The sequence below is a fragment of the Triturus cristatus genome, chromosome 1_1, assembly GCF_964204655.1.
Source record: "Triturus cristatus chromosome 1_1, aTriCri1.1, whole genome shotgun sequence".
Classification (NCBI taxonomy): domain Eukaryota; kingdom Metazoa; phylum Chordata; class Amphibia; order Caudata; family Salamandridae; genus Triturus; species Triturus cristatus.
Window position 1 is genome coordinate 1,167,998,118 of NC_140579.1, and position 23,991 is coordinate 1,168,022,108.

Below are 23,991 nucleotides of genomic sequence, written 5' to 3' on the forward strand. Positions count from 1 at the left end.
GTTTCTTCCCTAGCTCCAAGTAATTGGATGAAAAAGTTGGGAGTGGAAAATTGAATCTGCATCATAGGCCGTGGGGAAAATAAATAAATAAATAAAGAACTGACATCAGTACACAGGGTGGCGCCTATAGGTGGCTCCGCTCAGCCACTTTTAGAACTGCGGAGCCACATGGCTCCACCTAGCAGCGCGTGGGGCTACTGCTTGAAAATCTCCATATCCACTCTGACGCCTAGGAATATTCTAAAAGGTGAGGAATCTGCAGATCAATCCATTGGAAGCATTAGTTTCGGCACCACAGTGGTGTGGTCATATAAAGAAGGGAATAAAGTCTCCTTGCTAAACAGAAACCTTAAGGTCATGGTTATTAAATACATGAAACCCATGAAGGACATGTCCCATAATGCACACACTGCTTACATAAGAGATGAGAGAAGAAATAGAGGTATCATATGGAGTGGTTTCATTTGGACTACATCACGAACATGACCACATTATACATATTATAAGACTGATCAGTGAAATAAACAACATACTCATGAAGTTGTTATGAAATACTAAAAAAGTTTATTTTGGCAAGAAGGCATTAATCACTCACATGTTTACGTGTAGATGAAAGAACTCTGGATAATGCGTTTACAGGCATTTCACAAACAAATAGTTCATATTCCCTCCTTCACCCTCATAGTTAAAAAAATTACATCTCCACTTTTGGGGAAGATCATCTCTAGGGATTCAACACTTGTTTTGTTAATGATGAGCAAAATGAAATATTCATACCAGACCCATTTGCATTTCGAGTACGAAGGCTATGTTAACTGGAAACCACATGGTACATGTGTGCTCAAGTTTAAACTTTCAAGGGAAAAACCAATCCCAGGTAGTGCTACTTCAAAAAAAACACATGCTTGGGAAATGTGAGACCAAATAATACCCCTTTGTTCAAGACAAAATTCGTGACCAACTATTAAAGTGAATAGACACCCCGTAAGTCAGGAGTCTTAAACTATGCATACTTCAGACTGAGACTAAAAGAAACCCAGGTTTCAGACGATAAAGGTAGAATCATAGCATGACCACATGGTATCACTGTGTGCAAGACACTGGATGAACTGGCTCTGCAATGTCTGTCCCCAAACCCCTTGGCTAAAATGCGCACCCACGCATAAAAGAGCAAAGACAAAATATCAGCTATGTTTAATGGCAAAATAAGGACATTACTAATAGTTGAAAGTATTTTGAGAATGCAGGTTTAAATTCACCTTCCCTGGGAACCCTCCGATTCAATTGGATGATTGAAAGTAAATACTGACAAACTTAAGAAGTCCTTCTCTCTGCAAGCAGGCAGTGGTCCCAGAGGATGAGTGGATCGATTCAATGCATGGCACCCGCTGCAAATCCTACTAATGGACGTAGTAAAGGCAAACACTTTGTCAGAATCTGTAAAGGAGATTATGTACCACTGTCTCTCATCCAATGGCAAACCCCTAAGGTTAAAAACGGCATGCTGTCTGACCAAGCTGGCGTATCATCGGATGATGCCACATAGTCGCTCCTATTTTCAAGTTTACTTTCTTCCTGTAGGGGCCACTTTGACACCAATATGCTCTGTCATAATTGCCTCTGAAAATGTTCTTTGGTCACCAGATTTGGTGGCCGACCAGAAACTACACCGACCGAAGTTTCTCATGCCAGCAGGATTAGCTACTCACAAAATTTGGTCAGTCACCAGTGTGGGCCCTTTTTCAAGCATTTTGTTTCTTTGGGTTCAAAATCTTAGCTCAGCAGTAAAATACAGTACAACTTCATTAATGACTACCATGGTGATGTATGTACCATGCACTGTTATTATGTTTTTAAGCATATATAGCAAGCTTGAATGCCAAAGGGAAACTTACGGCACCAACGAAGGTCCAACGAATATTGTGAACACTGCAAACTGACTGAGACAAATCTGGTGGTTGGTCTTCTCAATTGCAGGGAAAAAGAAAGAGAAGTAACAGCACTCCTCCATTCTGGACTACAAAAGGCCCCTTCCTCTTTCAGATTATGTGTACGGAAGGGGTCTCAAGCAGAAGACTGCTAGGAACTTGCTGACCTTTGACCCAAAGAATGGCATGCCCTAGTGTGTGTGAAACTCCAGTGAAACATACATATTGATTTTAAAGAAATCTGCCTCATTACCTGTACTCAGTGCAGTGGTGATATTCTCCTAGCAGAAAAATACCAACTTCTGAGCTCTGTTGAGTCGGGTTTTTCTTCTCCAAATAGCTTTGGAGACAGGACCTGCATCAGACTGGAAACAATGCATCTACTGAATATCGAAGCCTTGGTGTTCTTCAACTAGTGATGCAGCTCAGTCTCTGTGCCCACAACTGCTTTCAAGGAGTAATCTTTGGTCATAGGTCCTAAGTGTGGTCACGAGACCCTGGAATAGTGGGAAGTCCCTACTCCAGTGCCAGAGGGCGGGGACATAGAAACCGCGATTATACTGGTGTGCAAGGTCAGAGGGCACGCACTTGCCCCGGACAATTCAAGCGAAGGATCTACTGCAACAATGGCATCTGGAGAACTGGTGCACGTTTGGCAACTTGATGGAAATAGATCAATCAGAAAATGTTTTTTTTTTTTTAATAGACGTGATTTACGTGGCTCAAGCAATGAATTGTTCCACTAACAAAAGGCTTCTGGGAAATTAACTATCAGAAATGGGAGATATTAATTCATTAATTTTTCATGGAATGGGTCTCAGGACGGTGCGATTTTTGTTAAAAAATATATACATTTACACCAATTATCAATATCACTGCTTCAAGTCTGCAGTGGGGTGATCTGAAATTTCAGTTCTGCATCTCTTAAAAGTAATCAGTGCACACTTTATTCACCCCACATCACCACCTGAAACAAGTAGAATACACTAAGGGATAAAACCTGATTTGTAGAAACAAACAGCCCAGACATGGATAGCTAGCTTTTTACGTGGGTCTCTCAAAGTACTGCTCTGCGTCAGTCAAGATATGTGAACACAACATAGATAAACAGCAGGATGTCCGAGGAGGTTCCACAATTCCCCTTGAGCCAGTAGGAGTTCTCAAAGGGCTGCAATTAGGTCCCATTAGGAAGTTACTTACACAGGGAATGATAAAGCCAAAGAAGTCTCTCAAATTGTAATGCCAACGAGAAGGGTGCATCTCCATAAAAGCCAACATGCCAGATAAGCTTTGCGAATGAAGTCTAAAAGCAAACCTCAAAAGCACACCAACGCCAGCATCTCATTTGGAAAATGGGTAAGGAACCTTTCCACACAATATGAACGCACATCCCTTTATGAGGCAGTCAGAAAAGGATTCCATTAACCTGTCAAAATCCATCAGTACCGTACGAAATGTAAGCACTGATTCTTGGAAATGCCATTAACTCTCGTCAGCTGGTGATGCCAAGACTTGCTCATGCTAAGCAAGAGAATTGTATGGGTCAGGACTCAAAGAAGTGAGAATGAAAGTTAAAATGAATCAAAACAAAACATCCAGGTGAATTCACACATAAAAGCGCATGCTCAGTAACAATTGGCTCCAGATGTAACACTTATTTTAAATAAAACTTGTAAGGGTCTTTCTCGACTTATTTTTAAAGGGATATAGTCCCCGTTTGCACTACCGTAGTGCAAGTTTTAGTTTGAAGACCCTACAAGGGTTTCTTATCGACTTACCTAATTTTATTTTTGGTTAACGCCCTACACTAAGAAATGTATGATAGTAAATCTATGTAGATCATGTACATACATATGCAAATGAGTGATCATTAGCAATGACCTCATTCCATTCTCTCAAGAACCCTTCCAGCAAATGAATCAGTCTGCTACAGTCACCTAACCCAGCAACCCAAGGCTGCGTCGAGCCACGTACACATGTCTACAAACTCAAATGTACACGCGCGAGGCCTGGTCCTGTTTTTGTTTAAAAAGGCAGAAATTCACTCCCAGGAGATGGTACCAAACGAACTGCCCGCAGTCCAGGGGTTCCTCATGTTATTTCCAAATTAAACAGTCTTTTATTTGGCTCGTAAACATCATGTAACACTTATGACCCACGACCAATTTTTTGTTTTTTTGTGAGTCTGAATGTAAAAGAAAAAAAGTATCTTTCAGCTGCTTTCCTGTTCTTCAGCGCCTCTGGTTTCCAGTTTAGAACTCCCAGTCGTCTACTTCTAGCTGCTCCAGACAAGTTACCAGTCCAAATATACCGCAAGGATCCTGTGCGCGGGCAGCCTCAAAATTTGTGATGGGTGAAACAGGGCGCAGTAATTCTGGAAGAGCTTCTGATGGCCGGCGCTTGAGCTGTAAGAAACGACAAAGGCATGTTAATGAGAGTAGACATATGACACCTTGCTAACTGGTCTGGGGCTGCCTGAGTCTCTCATGCAAGACCGGGATCTTCTTCAACTGTACGGCTTCACATGATTGCTTGTAGTCTAGTCAAATTAGTTTAAAAAAATGGGTTAACCTAGAACTAATTGCAATACAATTTCTGTGAGTGGATTGTTATTGAAATTTTTCCGTAGAAAACGATGGTGAAAAGTCTACCACTCTTATCATGATGCGTTAATCCAATATGGCGGATTTTTCAAAATGGCTGCCCATTATTAGAGATATAGGGTATAACTGTTTATATGCCCATGTGTGGTATCATTTAATATGTTTTTAGGGATGGGAAAGTCAAAAATGACATCAAAAATTGTTTCTGATGACCATAATATCAAATTGGGATTAATACAATAAACAACGATAATTATATGTTAATATGCCAAACATAGTTGACTTTTTTTATTTACATTTTTTTAACATCATTTGAAAAGGATAAACACATTTCAACTAGATAATATAGCACTTCTCAATATGACACTGACAAATGAAACTTGTTAAAGAGAGAAATTCAAACAGCACTCCTCAGTATAAGAATATTATGATTTCAATCATCGTCCATGTCCACTTCCATGGAATTGCAACAGCTTATTCCTCAACAATCCGTGCACGCATCTGTGCACACTATTCCCTGTCTTTTGCATATACATTGCAGAGTCGCACATTGACTCTTGCTACAGCCACATTTCACAAATTTTAATAAATTATCTGCTGCTGGTGCTTGACTCATTCTAATGGGAGCCAATCTTCCATCTTTCACTTCAAATCCCCACTGTAATGGATCCATATGAATACCCATCCACTGCTGCACCTGATGATATACTCTGAGTGAATAATATTTGCAGGCATCCTCTGCAAGGCTTCCGGTTTCACATGTATTGATAATTTTGTTGCCTTTGAAGTGAAAGTTCGAAGTCTCATATCATGTAGTGTGCGGTCTCCTGTTATTCCTCCATACAACTCTATATTAGCATTAAGACCAGCATTTTCAATTTCTTCTGTTGATTTTTGTGAAGTTTGGAATACGGCAGCACTTTCTTTGAAGCTGCCTGATTTTCTTAGCAACTTTATGGAGTCACGTTTTCCTAATCCAAATGGTTTGGAGGTGCTATCACATCCTAATACGGCGTGAGCAAATAAGATGAGAGAGCAGACGTCATTACCTAAAGCTTTTGCTAATTTCCTAATATCATACACAGTTATGTTTTTGAAAGATTTCTTAGGTTCTGAGCAAAGGAAAATATCAAATTGGTTTTCTTGAAAATGATGGAGTAGTATGAGAAGATCGGTGTCCTCGCCAACAATGGCTGTAGGATGAGTTTTGGCCGACTCAATAGCCTCCAAAACGACCATGAAGTCTGCATCACTATGAGCTTGCTTGGTTTTACACCCAGCTTCTTGTAACTTTTGCGATAATTGATCAATGAAGGCTTGTTTATTTTCATTATTACTCAGAAATAATTCTTTCTGGATGGCGATGGAGGTAGAAGTTATGAAATTTACTTTAGGTACTACAATACCTCTGTTTCGTTTTAGATGGGCTTCTGATTTTGTAGAAAACGTATCTCCATATCCGTTGAATACTATTATTGCCTGGCCATACTTTGTTAGCACATATCTCTCATAGGCACAAAGCAGCTCATGGAATGTCTGATTTGGACTCCAAGGAAGGCTATGTAGTAACCACCCACCATCAATGACGAACTGCATATTTTCGGGCATGTTAGCAACGACTGGTACTTGCTCTTTAATATAATTGGCAAGCTGCAACTTCCCAGATTTCCTCATAAGTCCACGCTTATTGAATAAACTAGCTGGGAATGAGCAAAGCTCATAACGAAACACCTCCTGCAAATCCACGCCACTAATCTGAGCACAAAGCAACAAGCGCTGAAACAATAGTTCAGGATCCATAACAAAGGTTTCTTCTTTCAATTTAACAGATTGAACTGATTTCATTACCTTCACCTGGTTGCTTTTTCTGAAAGAGAACTCAGAGACTCTTTTGTCCGTCATCGCATTAAGAATTCTATTTCCAATTTCTTCTGCCAGTTCAGGATTAACATCACTGTCATAGGTAACACCCGTGACAATGTTACGCAGGTTGCTGTCTCGCTCAAAAACATTGAGCTGTTCTACATATACCAGTACTTTCTGTGTATCTCCTTTATCGCATTCAATTCTTGAACTGGTCATAGTAACATGTTGCTCACTTGCTGCATGCTTCACTTAAGCAAAGTCCTGCATGCATTCATTAAAATGGGCGCAAATAGGGCGTGACATAACCCAGACAACCTGCTGCTGTTCGGTCATACCTTTTCCCTGGGTCATTCCGCCGAATCCTTTTATATTCTTCATTAGAACGTGTTCAATTACCAAATCAGTGGAAAGGCCACCCCAAAACCTATCACTTCTTCGGACAACATGCAGACCATTTGTAAATGCCGTGTATACAGCAGGAGCTTCAAATTCAAGCTCAACCCTTCTCTCATAATACAGTCGTGCAGAACTGCCATATAAATTATGGCCACATGCTGCAAAAAAAGGTAGCATCTCCTTTACCAATGCAAGATGTAGATGCCAATTTCCTGTTCTTTCAGCTTTTAAGAATTGTTTCAGGATGGTGACCATTTCCAAATATTGCAACCAAAGTCGAGGAGTCCTGTAAAATTTAAGTTCATCTTTGGCCTTCAGCAGTTTGGTTGCAATTTCGACAACAGCATTATGTGTAACATCCTCAACAGAAAGCTTCCCATTAAGAAGATTATTAAACAATGATCTAGCTGCCTGTAAATCGCCGTTATCATCAAGGGCTTGCGTTGCTAAAATCGTGTTGAAAACTGATGAAACAATAAGATGACCACGAATCGCTCTTGCAATGGCTTTACCAGAAAGCATGTGCTTTACAGCATTTCCTGCATAGATGATCTCAAGTTTATCAACCAAGCCTGCTCCACGCATCAAAAAACCGATGCATCCAAGAAAACTCATGATTGTGTGCAGGCCTACTAGTCTCAGAATGGCCTTCTTCAAAGGACTATCCTGTGATTCATTGGCTATGATGCTAAGTGCTTTGTGGAAAAGAGGCTGGTCGAATGTTATAATAGGGGTCTGGCTGTATCTCTTGGCATGGTCAGAAACAAAAAACAGTCTTGAGAGAATACACGTCTCATTTGTTGGATCCATGTTAATCATTGGCAGAAAGATGACAGATGATACACCGGGATGGTTACCTTTATGTAGTAGTTGGCATACTCCTTGCCATCCTGGAACACTGTTGCTGAGTAGTTGTAAGATGTTCAATAAAATATCCAGGTTTGCAGATGGGTCACAGTACGCGATTTCCTTGATGGTATTATACTTTAAGAAAAGCATCCCACTGGCCTGTGAATGATATGGTTTTTATTGGGATTTGCCCCAACCTCCTCAGTTCTTCAAATGACACTTGACGTTTCTTAATGACCGTTGAAAATTTTCCAGTTGGAATCACAGTGGCGATAATGCCAATCCCATGAAAAGTACCATGGCCATCTATTGTAATAATATTGTGATCAATATTATCAGCTGCATATTGAACGAATTTCGGAGGACTCAGAAGGTTCCACAAGGACAGGTATAGTATTTCCTCTTTCTGCTGCAGCTGAATGTTCAAAACGAAGAACTTCTGAAAAGGAGCTGCAGAATCCCATATGATTTACTGCTTCAACTACTAATCTCGAGCTCATGTAATTGAACTGCCAGCCCTAACTGCAACGGTGCAACTAAGACTCGTGGGCACACAGCTTGCATAATTGCCTGTCCTATAGAAGCTACTTTTCTCTCTCTGTTGGTTTTATCAGTAACATAAACTGATAAGAGCCTTAACGAATCAGGAATATAGCTCACATTATAGTCAACACTACTCATGTTTTCAATGGGTGGATAGGTTTCTGGTTCTACAGGGATGTCTTTAATATCATTTATTATTATTTCAGCAGCTGCCATAAGGAGATTGTTTCGATCCTCTTCAACATCTAAATGGCTATGACTGTGGTACTCTTGCAATACATGAGCAGCTGTACTTTTAAAAGTAACGTCATCAGTAGTCCCTGCAACTGTTCCTATGAAGATTATATCTTCAAAATGCTCTTTGAGTTTTTGTTTCATATACTTCGAATTGTATGGTTCGCTATCTTCTGGCAGTAATTCTCGCATTTTATTAACAAGTTCTTCAACAGTAGTTTGTTCTTCATTTGCCTCCATGTATTTAACTACTTGAAGAAAAGTTTCCTGGCGAACTGAGTCCTCTGGTCGACCTGAAGATATTGGAGGGTTATCAGTGAACTGCCTGGGAATGAATTTCCCAGTATAAAAATTGACGTAACACTGATTGTGGTAGCATGCATCTACAGCATGTAAATCAGACACATTTTGGATACGTCTCTTAACTTTGTCTGCCCATTCATCATTGCGTTCGTTGCATTTTTGTAAAACTGATGATTTGAATTCAACTGTTCGTGCATTAAACCATGCATTTTTTTTCCTCTCCCTGAAGTATAAACTTAACTCAGTACCACAGAAAAAACATTTTTTTCTAAAATCAAACGGGGTTTCACACGACCGTAGAACACGATAAGTTGTGGGATCTGATTCTGTCTCCTGGAACGGAGTTTTCAAGTTAACAAAACGCGCTCTACATTGTTTGTGAACTTTCTGCCCTACACAAACATGAAACTTAGATATTTTTCTCTCCTTGCATGTTTTTTGAATTCCAGTCACTCCTCTTTCAGTGAGTACAGATACATCGTCATCTTCTTGAAACACCACATCACAAATGAAACACTTTTCTACGTCCATTTTCACTGTATCTCACAGCAACTCGCAAGAACCTGTAACACATAAATGAAACATTTTTGATTAACAAAAAAAACAAATAATAACAAAGTTACAGAACAAAACACAAACCATAGCAAACTTTTTAGTTCAAAAGTTAATTGTAATATTTACGTTCCTTCACACTTTCTCATACAAGTCAACGAAAATTATACAAACTTTGTCTGACACATTCCGCGATTATTTGATATTATGGTCATCAGAAACAATTTTTGATGTCATTTTTGACTTTCCCGCCCCTAAAAACATATTAAATGATACCACACATGGGCATATAAACAGTTATACCCTATATCTGTAATAATGGGCAGTCATTTTGAAAAATCCGCCATATTGGATTAACGCGTCATGATAGAGTGGTAGACTTTTCACCATCGTTTTCTACGGAAAAATTTCAATAACAATCCACTCACAGAAATTGTATTGCAATTAGTTCTAGGTTCCGCAACAAATTGACTAGTCTATTGGTGTTTCTGCTGAACCAAGGTCCCTCTGCGCACGAGCCCAGCTCTAGCCAATTCATAACCAACCAGCACAAGTTGCTACAAGGTTCTTCTGACGTGGAAGGTTGCAGCAGGATATATGCTCTAATAGGGTGGGTGGGTGTTGTAATGGAGGCAGAGCTTCATAATCACCATGGTAAGTTCTTACTCTCCTGTCCTGCTCTGCCTTCTTATCAACTATATAAATCTCAGATTCCACCCTCAAAACTCTAGGGGGTGGAGTAGGAAGACAGCACATGCCCAACCTAGCAACGCTCAAATAAGTTGCACAGAACGTCATGGCAAACAGCTGCTTTCTCTCAAAATAAAACATGCAAGGAATGACACTCTCAAACAAATAAGAGGGCCTAATATAGGCTGAAGTACTTTAACTAGTAAGCAAAAAAAGATTAAACTCCTTTACTGCCTGGGTCATACACAACAGATGTTCAGAAACTCAGAAAAGAGCTACTTGTTAATTACAGCTCTTTATCTGTCAAGGTTCCGAAATGCCTCCTCCGTCATGAAAACATAACTCACTTGAAAACCCCTCTGAAAGACAAAGTTCCTTTGAAGACCGACTGAGGGTCACCAGACTACCTGATCCAGATTAACTGATCCTGAAGGAACATCTTCCTGTGAGCATGTCTGTGCCACACCAATCACACTGGAGAACTGGATCATTAATGCCAAGATGGAGATGTAGGAGACCATGAGAGTGTCTCTATACATCCCAAATAATCAAAGGAATTCTGCCACTAGTAGTGCTAATGTACTTCTCAGAGTCCCAGATAATGTTTGCAAAAATGAATTCAAATCCTGGTTCACAAACAAGTAACAAAGTGCATTTTTTTTAAATTATTACTTTTATTGATTTTAAAGGCACAAAAATCAAGCATCAGTACAGATAGCTCTCAAGCTGATGAGATCGTACTGGAGAGAGTTCCACCCACCTACCTCCCTCCCTCCCGACTTCTGTCCAGTGGTATCAAGGTTACATAAGCTGCGTGGAAATTGTGCATTGACCCTACCCTCCACGTCATCTCCCCGTAATCCGGAATGCGAGCTCAGTCCAAGGTAGGCCCATGGGGACCCGGAGTCGCTGAACTGTCAGGAAACTGACTTTTTGCTGCTCCGTATGCAGGACATATAATACATCGTGGAAAGCGCAGGAGGCGGAGTCCGAGGGAATTACGTCAGTCCCTGTCTTCCTATCAGAGGCGGACAAATCGGAAGCCAGAGCGCTTATGTTGGGGAACCAGAGAGAGGAACCGACCGAGAGAGGACGACGCCGGAGAAGCACAAGGGAGATTGCCGCACCGCCAAAGTCCTAAAGCCCAACCGGAGGAGCCAGGTAACAAGAGTGAGCCAAGAGGCCAGCGACACTACGCGCTGCCCCGCCACTCTCCAGGAGGAGCGTGGCTAGAGCAGGTACATCGCCGCATACAGGGGTTTTCTAAGACACTGGGAGGGAAAGGGTAATACTTTATGGGTGGTCAACTTTTTTTTTTTCTCCACATGGTGGTAGAGCTCGGTGGTCCCTCACAGTCCCTTCCCTGCTGTTAGGAGTCAGAAAGACTTCCCACTGACCAGTGGTTTATTTCTTTTATTTCCACACGCCCCACGTCTTCCGGGAGGACATGGACCCCTCAGTAACCCAGCCAGACCTTCAATGACCGCCGGAGTGCCAGAACAATAACCATGTGCTGGATCTTCTTTCTTTAGCATCTTATGAATAAAAGCAATTCCAAAAGACAACCCAGGTGTCTGACGTTATCAGAGAGCGGATCGATTGTACAGCGCCAACTCCCCGGGGTGTCCAGACTGTATGTTCTTTCCCTGCATCTCCAGCCTGTGGTAGGTTCTCCACTTCCCCACACCTTTTCAAATTTCCCAAGGCACCCCTTGCTCTCGAAAACTACCCATTCAGCTTCCCTGTACAATTACATACCCTCCTTCCATTGTACTACGGTCGGTGCTTCCACCTGCCCCCATAGTCTAGCAAGCTCCCATTGGGCCACTATGAACCCAAACTTGCAGAATCTCAATAGACGGTGTGGAATATTTAAATCGTTTGGGTTTCCCAGGAGTAGCAATTAGGGTGCTCCTGGTATCTCCAGGCCCATAAGTTCATCCAGTTCCTGTTTGACATCCTTCAAGAACCCCTTATTTGGGGGGCATCCCCATACAGTATGTAGAAATGTTCCCTCTTTCACTGTACACTGTAAGCAGGGCTAGCAGCTCTATCCATTCTGAATAGTTTACCACAGTTGTAATAAATTCTATGGAAAATTCTCAACTTGGGACTGAATAGCTACCTCCCTTGGGTCCATGAGGGCTATCTCCCAATCTAGGTCTTCTATTTCCTCAATATACGCCTCGCATCTGGTCTGTAGGTTGCCTGTGGCATGATTAATCAGTGTACAATAAAGCTGCGATACTACCTGACAAAGTGCATTATTCAAGTAACCTTTTAGAAGGTTAGTTCCCCCAAAGCCCGGTAGCAGAAAGCAAGCTACTTGTTTTTTAATTGCTTCCTAGTTCATTCCTTGGTAGCCCAGAATAGGTCATGTTATGTTATGATTATAGTGAACACTTCACCGGTGAGGGTATCCTGGCGCTGACAGCAAAGCTCCCTTAAGAAATATGTACATGGATATAAACCAAATTTGGCAGAATAAGGTTTCCCGAGGAAGCAAGAGGTAGTAGTTCTGTGAGAGGAGCAGGAAGGCCAAAATGATGCTACAAGTCTACGCCAAAATCAAGGATTTCCATCTTAAGAGTCCTCTCCATGAGGGGAAAAGGCATTAAAAAGTTCCTCTGGACGGTACAATACAATTAAACATTCCAACAACAGAGATGAAAGATGGAAAAGTGATGCGACTAAGCCCCTCCTCGATTACTGAAGTGAAACAGGGTATCGGTGCGGACAGTCAACACCAGAATCACATTGCCCCTAGGTAACATAAGTAAGTATTTGAGGTCTATAAATAGGTCCATAGAATTCCAGGAGTTGAAAGGAAAGTTCTTACCGGAGCGGTCAAAAGGCCAGGAGTGTGATAAACACACTGTGATGAGTCGTTGTTAATGGGAATACGGGAAGCGGAAACTAAGATTCCGTGAGAGCTTCAAATTCAACATAAACTTAAGTAGGGACTCAAAGCTCCGACTAGAGTTTGCAATCCATTGATCCCAGTACCAATTATAAATCAAAGTAAAGTTTGCTGAAGAGTCCTCAACTGCAACTGCATCATGGTCAGTATAGGAATATATGACTGCTATTATAAACTGAAGCCTCTGAGAAAAGAGCAGATGGGAATTTCTTCAATTTATTGAGAATCTCAGATTGTGGGTAGTGTGGTATTTTTGATTCCTAGAAGCTTTCCAGTCTGTACAGTGGTGCCCATGTAATTCCAGGCCAGTGGGGAAGGCAGGCGAGCAGGACAACTGAGTGATTTAGCGCTGCAGCATTACAGTACAGTAGGGGAGGAAAGTTTGAGAATGTATTTTAACAAGGATGGTCAGTGTCAGTGGGGACATGCTCCAAAGTGACTTCAAACTACAGATTTTAAATACAAGACCACTGCCTCCCACAATTAGTGATCGTGACCTTACCTGTTTAAAGAAGGAATGGTTCAGCAGGGCACTTGCACCAGGCCTGGAAAAGATGAAGTGAGCTTGAGCACTTTAAAATATCAGTTTAATTATCACACAGACTCTGGGCAATGTTGCGGTGAGAGCAGCCAGAGTAACATTTGCAGCTTATTTTCAAGTTCAATAACTTTACAGACTGTAAGAGACTTATATCCACCAATCATTAACCATGCCTTTATGGCATTTATAATAATATGTGTACTTGTAGAAAGGGACATTTCCCTTACTCTTATTTCTATGCAGGGATCCTATTAGGCTAAACTAAAAACACAATGCTAATAATGCAGGTCAGATCTTTGTTGCCATTACTTGGACCATATAATGACCAATCAACGTTGGATTGAATTTAACACAAGGTTTGTAGTTGAGAAGACAAACAGGTACCTGTGACAGAAAGTGCTTCCAAGAATGCAGTTATTACTGGCTGCAGAGAATGCTGGATTGATTCCAGAATAGATCTAAGCTTAGCTCACACGGTCATTCCCAACCTAGCCCCGTAATGGTCATTTGCAAGCACAAACATACCCTTTTCTATCAAATAACATGGTTAAACTTTTGACTCCCAAAACAATATTTCAATGTAATAAAAAACAAAATAGCTTAATTTTAGGGTGTTCATGATAGGAAACTTGAGAGTTACTTACCTATAGCTATCAAGTGTTGTTATCTTTCATAGATTCACATGCTTAAATTATTCACTGTTGTCAGTATGGGAATCCCCAGCAGTCAAAAGCAGTAATAAGTACTGTTAAAAAGGCCACGGGTGCAAGAACAGATTGTTTAACAGCACATTCACCTCATTGATAAGCACCTACCTAAGCCAATCTAGTGAATGCACCAAACACTCACTCCCCCAGATGTTTGCTTCGATTTTCAAAGCACATGGGTAAAAGTGAGGAAGAGTCGCATGCGAAACAATGAAAAACACCAAAGCAGGAGAACTATAAAATAATGGTAAGTAATTCCTTTAAGCCTCAAATGTTTAAATCGGATAATCGGCAGTATACAGCAAAAAATGAACGGCTCACCTAATGGAAAGAGGCTGTGCAGAACTGCACATCTCACTGAAGAATCTGCTGCTGGGTACAAATCCAAGCAGAAGTGGTTGGTAACCATGCACCTGGTATTCCATATCGGTGCAAGGCAGATGTCATGTGCAGCTGACATCAGCAAGCTGAATGCCACGACAGATCCTGCATAGAGAGGGAAAGGCCGCTCCATGACGTCTAAAAGCCATGACGAGCTGGTTGGTCCTTCGATTTGCAGCTCAGTCTAGCTTATCCTTTGAGAATGTTCTGTAGGAGAGGAATGTCAACTCTGCCTAATGGAGTGGCTAAAGTTTGTGCTCAGGGAATTGACAGTTGTCTCAGTGGGGAAGAAAGACACGGAACAGCCTTTTCATAATCCTGGGAAGAGCGTTGATAACTGGAGATAGCCGTCAGATGCATTTTCACCAAGGTGTGATTAGCCAGGTGTAATAGATGTAGCAGTATCTTATAAGGCTATACAGAAAGCGGGGACAGGCCATCACTTCTACACCAAATGCAGAACTGCTTCCATTTAGCGTTGGATATGCCGCAAAACTGCACTGCCTGTGCACCATCTACTTCTAAAACATACCAGTGGCTCCAATCTAGGTAACCAAGAGCCAAGTCTTTAGGTTAAAGGACTTCATATGGTGATGAAGAATGTGTCCCTTCTATCTAGACAGAAATGCTAGGTGTACTTTGAAAGCAAACAGTGGAGTATTCAAATTGCATATTTTGGCACACGGAGCACTTAATATCAATTTGCACGGTTCTTTATTCGCTTTGGTGAGGACCTTTGGAGAAAGTATATGTAAAGATGAAGAACCAGCTCATATAAACACTTCCTCCCGAGTCTCCTGGTAATAATACAGGCTAGCAAAGAGAAGCCATTTTGTGTTGTCACAAATAGATTTATCTGAGAACGACCCCCATCTCTGGAAAGGTTTTTGGGGTTGATCCTGATGTAGTGACATTTCACAAGGGTTTGACTGAAGGCATCTGCATGATAGCTATGTTGCAAGGGCATGTGTTCTGCCTTGTTAAATGTAATGCATACATGTGGTGTTGCCTGTCCAAATCAGGCCGCCGCCTAAAGGAAAAAAGCTTACAGGCACGAGTAAACAGCCCGGAGTTCCAAGGCACTGACATGAAAACTCTTCTCGACTTACTACCACCTGCCGCTCATTGTTAAGTCCTGCAAGTGGGTCCCTCCATCCATCCATTCACTGACACATCTGTTGACATTATCTCCTGATGCGGAGGCCACTGAAATGGAAGGCCTTTTAAAATATTTTGTAACAATCTCCACCACAACAATGCCTATTTCAGACAGCCAGTAACAACCACTTCGTCCTCAGCTTGCCACTCAATGAAGATGTATCTCCAGCTAGCTTAGCTGCAATATGGAACTAGAGGAATGGATTGGGGAAAGGAGTTGGCCTAATGGCTAGGGCGGTCGACCTCGAATCTGAGGAACCGGGTTCGAGTCTCGGCAATGACGCTTAACATCCTGTGATTCTGGGCAATTCCCTTAATCTCCCCGTGCCTAACAAAAATGTCCTCATGTCACGCAACTGGTGTTATGTAAAGTGCTCTGATACCCGATTCCTTCAGGTCAAGTTCGCGCTATATAAAACTGTAAAAACAAATATTTAAAAAAAGGAAGTCAATCCTAGGAGAGACCTACACTGCCCGACTGAAATTACCAGGCAGTCTATCAACAATAGAACATGAAATGCCATCCTACAAAACTGTGCGGACCTTATGGGCAGAATTGCTCCCTGACTGGAGGACTCCACTTGTTTTTACCCTAGGATGGTGCGCTACACCATTCCTAATGAGTGAAAACTGTATTTTATCACCTTGTGGGTACACAGACTGGGCCTCCTTTGTGACGCGCTCCTATCTTATCATGCAGCTGCCTACTCACCCCAAATCTAGTGACCAGTCTGGTGGTTTGCTATAGAGGGGTGGTGGGTGGAGGGAGGTAGAGACATTGCCACAGGCACGCTTTGCATAGATGATTGTGGGAATGGAAGCGGTGTTGGGAGGCTGGAAAGCAGACAGGCTGCAGATGAGCCCTTATTTGCGAGTACTTCGCTTCCCCTACACGCAACCCACCCCACACAATATTACCAGATCACTTGAGAAGCGGAGCAGTGTGGTGCCCCAGTGGACATGATGGGCAGCAAGGGCCCACACACAGTCCATCAAACCAAACTAGACCAGTTCACTCCACTGAAAGACACTATGGTTGCGTCGCAGGCTGAGGAGCAATGCACATTACAAACCCGGTCGTCCCAGGCTGAGGACTCCATCACTCTTGCCGATATATTGGAAGCGCTACAAGGAATACGCACTGCCCTTGAGGCCAAAATAGACTGTCTCCATAGATGTTGGACTGGTGCAAACAGACTTGGGCAATAACCTTTTTCCCGGAGTTTACCGCTCAGAGTGCAAAGACTGCGCCGTTCCTTTCTGGAAGTCAAGAGAACCAAGAAAGCGTGACATCAAGTACTCCATGATATCTCTGCTGAAACTACAGGTGGTTGTAGATGGTAAGACCTGGTACTTTCCCAACCTGGAGGGGGTCTGGGAATGGCTGGAGAGTGGTAGGAAAAGTAGGACACGGTCCTCGATTGAAGCAACAACAGGGCAGTGAGAACACCCATGAGCCAGGGGCCGAAGCCAATTAGAGACACCACACTGATCGATGGGAACACTAACACTGACTCAGGACTTTCATGAGAAATTTGTCCGCAAGCTGAATGGCTGAGGTGACGTGGTGCATACCCCTTAATAACTTCAAGTCCTATTCAACTACCGCGGGATCAACGGAAATCTGCCCTTGAGCGTTATCCATCGCAGATCCCCGCACAGAGGGAACTGAGACACCTTGCAAGTTGACAGGAACTATGATAACACTACAATTTTTCATTTCAGGGAGGGGGCGGGGTGAAGGGGGTGTTAGGTGGCCCTATGGTGGTGCCTGCAGCCTCTTTTGGTTAGTGTCATGTTCTGGAGCGACAGGCGTTCTGCACAGTTGAATGAGGGGGTGGGGGGGGTAATACAGTTTTAGGTCTATCATGCAGGGAGCCTGGGTGGGGGTATGATATTGGGGTTTGTATTAATAGGTTTGTTTTTCATATGTAGTCCCAATTTTAAGTGACAGTTTTCTATGGCTACAGCGGCACACCAGAGTAGTTGGCCCGGTTTCCTTTCCCCTCTGAGTCCAGTAGGAAGATCGAGTGCAGGCGCACACATGCTATTCCTGATGTCCCGTAGAAAATCGTAGTGGTCCCTACTGCAACATGGTCATCTGCTCCGAACCTTGAAGAGGGTCACCCGTAGTGGGCGCTCTCAACCTCTTTATTTCCTGTGGTCTTCCATGGCAGCAGACATAGGTGCTCCAAGTTTTAGGGTGCTTTCCCGGAACGTTAACAGACTAGGATACAAAATTAAAAAGAAAAGGGTCTAGCAATATCCTAAACGCCATTCGCCAGAAGTGGTCTTGTTACAGGAAAAGCATTCAAGGCAACTCCTGCCGTGCCCTAGATAGGTGGGGGTATAAAGTAGTCGCCCAAGGGATTAACGAGGGGGTCTAGAGGGGTTTGAATCCTCCTATGTAAATCGCTCCTCTTTATCGTGCAGAATACTTGGCCGGACCCGCATGGGAGATACATTACATTGGCAGGACAATGGAAAGGTAAAACTCTCAATATAATTTGCCTCTATGTATCTCCCAGGCTTCACAACATGGCTTTTGCAGACCTAGACTCTCTCCTACTCCAGCTACTTGATGGTTGCTTATTGTTAGGAGGAGACTTTAATGACACCCTAAGTGAGGCCCCCTCAACACCAGAGGTGTGTTGCGTCGACCACCAGTTGACTATGTCGCCGTTTGGCTTGGCTGACGAGGCACACCCTCCATCTGACGGCATGACAATACACATATCTTTCGTGAGCACATGGGAGGTTATCGCCCATTGATTACATACTTAGCCTGGCTTGTGACCTTTCTAACTTTGGCAAGGCACACCAACTCGCCAGGAGCATTTCTGACCACTCCCCGGTGTGCGTTATTTACTGTCTCCCAGGCCGTGGTGACGGACAGAAGGTAACTCCTAATTCCTGGTACTTGAAGGTACCCTGTATCTGCGAAAGCATCCAAGAAACCTCAGAACACTACTTTCAAGAAAATGAGGGCTCAGTAGAATCTGCTTAGACGTTGTGGGACGCTTACAAAACGGTCATTTTAGGTCAGGGTATAGCACTGATAGCGGGCCATAACAACGAAAAGTGATCCCAGCCGGAGCAACTGCAGAGAGACATCCTGCAGCTGGAATCCAAACATATTTTAGATGACCAGAGCCACTCACATCTTGCATTATCCCTCAAGCAGAAGGAATACAGAGATGTTGCGACGTCCGCCGCTAGAAACCACTAATGATCTACTCAACATAGACTGTAGGAGGTTGGGGACAGGGCCAGTAAATTACTTGCTTGGCTAGACAGGAGAGAGGCAGAGTCTCAGTGGGTCCTGGAGATCCAGGATGATAGTGACGAGCGGACCAGGGATAGACAGGGTGTAGCAGATGCGTTTGCTAATTCTTACCCTCACCTCTACTCCCTGACGCAGGCGGTCATGATTGATGAATCTCGTGAGTTACCTGCTGACATTCGGATGTCAAGGCTCACCCAGGACAATGGACAGGCCCTGATGGAGGATGAGGTGGCACAGGCTATCCATGTCCTAGCGTCTGGAAAGACGTTGGGCCCTAATGGCCTTCCACTAGAACTCTATAAACTGACAGCTGCAAGTGTTGCTAGCCTCCCTTATGCATATTTCTGGAGAGCCACAACACCGTCCAGCTTTCTCAGGACCAAAGACTAGAGAGTATAGAGGTCATTCAGAAGGAGAACAAACCGCCTGATGACTGGGCCTCCTACAGGTCCATATCACTTTTGAATACAGAGGTGAAAATCCTGGCAAAGCTTTTGGCCACGCAATTGGTTAGGGTGATCAGGTCACAGATTCACCGCGATCACTCCAGCTTTATTCCGGGTAGAAACACAGCGCTTAAACTGTGACAGCTTCATGGGGTATTGGGACAAGCGTCAGAAATCCAGGAAGACGTGATCATGCGGTCTTCAGACACTTGGATGGCCTTTGATGCAGTGAAATGGCCCTTTATGTATGCATTGCACGAAAAGCTGGGATTCTGTCCCAGTTTCATCTACTGGATCCGACTATTATACTCGGACCCCCTCGTTCAGGGGGTCCGACAATGGTCCGAAATGGAGGCACATCAGCAGCATTTTCCCTTCAGCGGGGCACGAGGCAGGATTGTTCACTTTACCCCCTTGATTTTTGCTTTAATCCTGGAGCCATTGGTAGATGGGTCCGGAGCGATAACATGATTGGGGTTGAGAGGGACTGTAGACCGGGAGGATCAGATCTCCCTTTACGCAGAATCTGCACTATGCGGTCAACCCCTCCTTCGCACTTGACAGGGTAATGCATGTATCTGCAATCTATCGTAAATACTCCGGTTACACTATGAACTGGAATAAGTTCCTGATCGATTTCCTTCAAGGGGAGTCCCCAGTTACTCCCTTTGCACGTTTTACACCCACAACTTTGAACCCTCACTTACACGCTTGCGGAGGGCTGTGAAGCCTCTTTCCTTACTGGGAAAAGCAGCTTTATTCAAAATGATGGCTCTCCATCGATTTGTATGCAGTTCAGAACACGCCCTATCCAAACCAACAGTCTTACTTCCATGCCATAGACCGTGTGGACCGTGCACTCCTCCGACAATGGAGAGATAGCCTTCCCTTGATATACAGAAATATTATTGGGCATCACAATCAATTGTGGTTATTCACTAGGTGCACCTCCCGGAAGATGAACGGGCGTACAGGATGGACAGGAGAAACATGAATCAAGAAGATTACTTGCGAGCCATTTATGGGGGTGCGGATCTATGCGGAACTGCAACAAAACTACCAACTGTTGCCCACACAGGCTTATAGATATTTGCAAGTCCACCATGCGCTGTATAATGAGATTCCGAAGGTATAAGACCCTCCTGAGTCCTCGCCTCTCAAAGACAGACTACTGGATGACTACCTATCTCAAAAGGTAATCTCACTTACATACCAGAAACTGTTGAATAACTCCCCGATACTCTGACTCGAATGAGAGAGGCCTTGGAGGGACCTGGGTGGTATGGAGGAGGACAGGGCCTGAGGCCTTGGCTTCCTCAATGGAGGTGGCCATACACTCGCAATTTCGTCTCATACAACTCAAGATCCTTCATAGCTGTTACTACACAGCCACAACACTAGTTAACATGGGTAAACTAGAAGTAGCACTCTGCCCCAAGAAGAGTGGACAAGAAGTCAAGTTTTATCATATGATATGGAGCTGCCCAGTGCTCCAGGGGTTTTGGGCACAGGTGGTCGACTGTCTTAACAGGAGGTGGGTTGGAGGCATCAGTGAAATTGTGTTTCCTGAACATTTGGGGTGAAACAGATCTCACCCACATGGAATGCCTCTGGGCTAAGCTGGGTCTGATGGTGGCCAAGCGCAACATAACCAAGCTTTGGGGAGTGACTGGAAGAGGGACATAGACTGGTGTATGCAAGCAGAAATGGCAGTCTTTGAAGGTGGGGGGTTGTCAGAAGAAATGGACCAAGATGTGGGGGAAGTGGAATGCCCTTCGAGGGAACCTGTGTACTCCTGTTGTAAGTGCTACTTGGAATTAGGGGGTCCGGGAAAGGATGGCTGTTTTTGCTGTTCAAAGTGGGGATGGGGGACATGGGATAGAGAAACATGAGAACTGGATTGGAAACGTATTGCTACGTGACAATGTACCCTTTTTTACCTTCATGCTGTATCAAGTCATCTGGTTTCTTTTTGGTTTACATGCAAATAAAAAGAATGATTAAACAACAAAAAAACAGAACACCAGCTTCGCCCTTCAAACTGGGATGGGAAATGCCTTTCCTTGAGATATGGTGAGTTACATTCCTACGAAGGGTAGGGTAATCAACAGTAATAGAGAGAATTTGGTCTCGTTCAGAGTAAACCACACTCAATGAAAGAATGCCAGCTAAGTGGTGGCTGAGTCCTCTGCTTCTTTCGCTGTTTATGTTTAGGGAATTTGTTAAGCGCACGCACACCAAAAGGTCTCTTAGCGCTAACTGGAGGATGAAAGCCGTCCCGAGGTGCGATCTAACAATAGGCTTGGGTGAATAGCCACGTTTTCAGTTTTTTCCTGAAACCAATGTAGTCGGGCATTAGTCTGATATCAAGCGGTAAAGAGTTCCAAAATTTTGGCCTAGCATAGAGAAACGTGAGCCACCCATTTTCTTGCGCTTGAATCAAGGAATTGTCAGCAGATTCATTGAAGCTGACCTTAGGTTCCGCTTGGGAAGGTACGATGAAATCTTTGTGGAGATAAATTTAGGGCCCCTTTCATGGAGTGCATTGAAGAGCATATAGCCTGTCTTAAACAAAGACTGCTGAACCACGGTAAGCCAGTGAAGCTTCTTCATCAATGGCTTAATGTGGCAGAGTCTTGGTTGCTGGAAGATTAATTAGGCAGCTTGGTTCTTTATCAGCAGCAATCTGTGGGTTTGATTGATTTGGAGACCTAAATAGATAGAATTGGCATAATCCAGCCTGGATATAATCATGGCCAGCATGATCGCCACGCTTGCCTCCCTAGAAAAGAATCTCCTGATTTTCTTGAAATTCCTTAATTGAAAGATGCACGATGATGTGACCAGGCTAATCTGTGCATGCATAGATAGTTTGGCATCAATTTGGATGCCCAGGCTCTTTACAGAGTTCTTCGGGATGGGTGGAATGCCGAATGTATCCGGCCAGTGGCCTGGAGTCCAATGGTGTAGTCTGTTGTTTGAAATGACCATCTCTGTTTTGTCAGAGTTAAATTTGAGATGGTTATGACTCATCCAGTCTTTAATAAATAGCATGGTGTTTTGAAAAAAATTACTTACCGTTCACCGTCTTGTCTTTTGGCAAAAATCAACTGCATATCGTCTGCATAGTTATAGACCTTAACCCTCCTGCATTTGGAGGGAATGGATCAGGGGGCAGATATAAAGGTTGAACAGTTGGGGGATAGGGACGAGCCTTGAGGTACACCGCAAGTGGTATTGACCCTGGCTGAATTATAGGATGCCAACCTAACAGACTGGGTGCGATCCCCCAAAAATGAAATCATCCAGTCCAGGGCCTTTCTACTGAGGCCTGCCACTGCCATTCTATCCGCTAATATTGAGTGATCCACGGTATCGAATGCAGCTGAAAGGTCGAGCAGGACCAGTGCCTGCGTGCACCCCTTGTCTGCTCCCTCGTTCAGGTCATAGACTACACTTAGGATGACTGATACGGTCGAGTGTGATGGGCGAGAGCCTGCCCGATGAGAGTCCAGAAATGTAGTCTCTTCAATGAGGGCGCATAGGAGGTTTGCTACGTGTGCTTCAAGTACTTTTGCAGGATACGGGAGGAGCAATATGGGTCTATAGTTGCTCAGTTGTTTGGGATCTACTCCGACTTTCTTTAGAAGCGGGACTAACACTGCCTCTTTGAATGCCCGTGGAACCATGCCTTGCGCCAGAGATAGATTGAGCAGGGAGAGGAAAGTATCTGGGAGGTGGGCCAGAATGTCTTTTTGTATACTAGAAAGACAGGGGTCTTTGGGGGAGCCAGATTTGACTTTGTTACTTAATTCTGTAAGTCGATCTAGGGTTACATTCTGAAAGGTGGAAAGTGTTGCCGGATTGGTAAATTGCTGATGTGATTTCCAGTCCTGAGAACTAGGAATGATGGAATTTTGTATTGCCTTAATTTTGTTCACAAAGAAGTCATTCAAATCGTCCCAAAGCCTGGGAAGGAAAGATGGCCAGTGTAAAACGGTCGGGGTTAGATAGTTCTTTCACTAACTTAAAAATGTCTTTGGATTTACTTTCTGAACTGAGAACTCTGTTCGTATAGAAGGCTTTTTTTGCCTCCAAAATGGCAGCTTTATAATCAGTAAGATCTTTTTCATATGTTTTCCTTGCTGCAGGAGAATAGCTTTCCTGCCATTCCCCTTCCACCAGGCGGATTGTAAGCTTTGCCAATTTCAGCCCTACGGTGAACCACTTAGAGGCCTCGTGCCACCTCATACAACTCTTTCCTTTGTAAAGGGGCATAAATCTCACTCGCTCTTAATTGCCAGTTGGTAATTGCAGTCTCCAACTCGTCAACATTGTCTGATCTAGGCGGGAGTGTAGATTTCAGTGTGTCATTGAACTCTGGCAAGCTTATACGGTTACAGCTCCTGGTCAGCACTTTCGGGCCAGTCAAGGATTTAACTAAGATTAGACCACTTAATGTAAAGTGTATTAAGTGGTGGTCTGACCAAACACATGGCTAAACAGTTAAGTTGTGCACCAAGAGGTTGGTGGTCCACAGCTCGTCTAATGCATGTCCTTTAATGTGTGTGGGCTCGGTTATGTGTCC

General features: G+C 43.5%; 1 protein-coding gene across 6 annotated transcripts in view; it reads right to left on the minus strand.

The window, feature by feature from the left end:
- Nucleotides 1-541: 541 nt before the first annotated feature.
- Nucleotides 542-23,991, minus strand: part of LOC146871802 (STE20-related kinase adapter protein alpha-like) — a 302,580-nt gene continuing 279,130 nt past the window's right edge. For 5 of the 6 annotated variants that reach the window (XM_085651482.1, XM_085651464.1, XM_085651449.1 and 2 more), the window contains 2 exons: nucleotides 13,387-13,429; nucleotides 542-4,333 (listed from right to left, as the gene is read on the minus strand). In XM_085651482.1, coding sequence (XP_085507608.1) covers nucleotides 4,181-4,333; nucleotides 13,387-13,429 — 196 coding nt within the window. In that variant the 3' untranslated portion in view covers nucleotides 542-4,180. The remainder of the gene's footprint in view (nucleotides 4,334-13,386; nucleotides 13,430-23,991) is intronic. The other variant, XR_014981078.1, reaches the window with a different exon arrangement.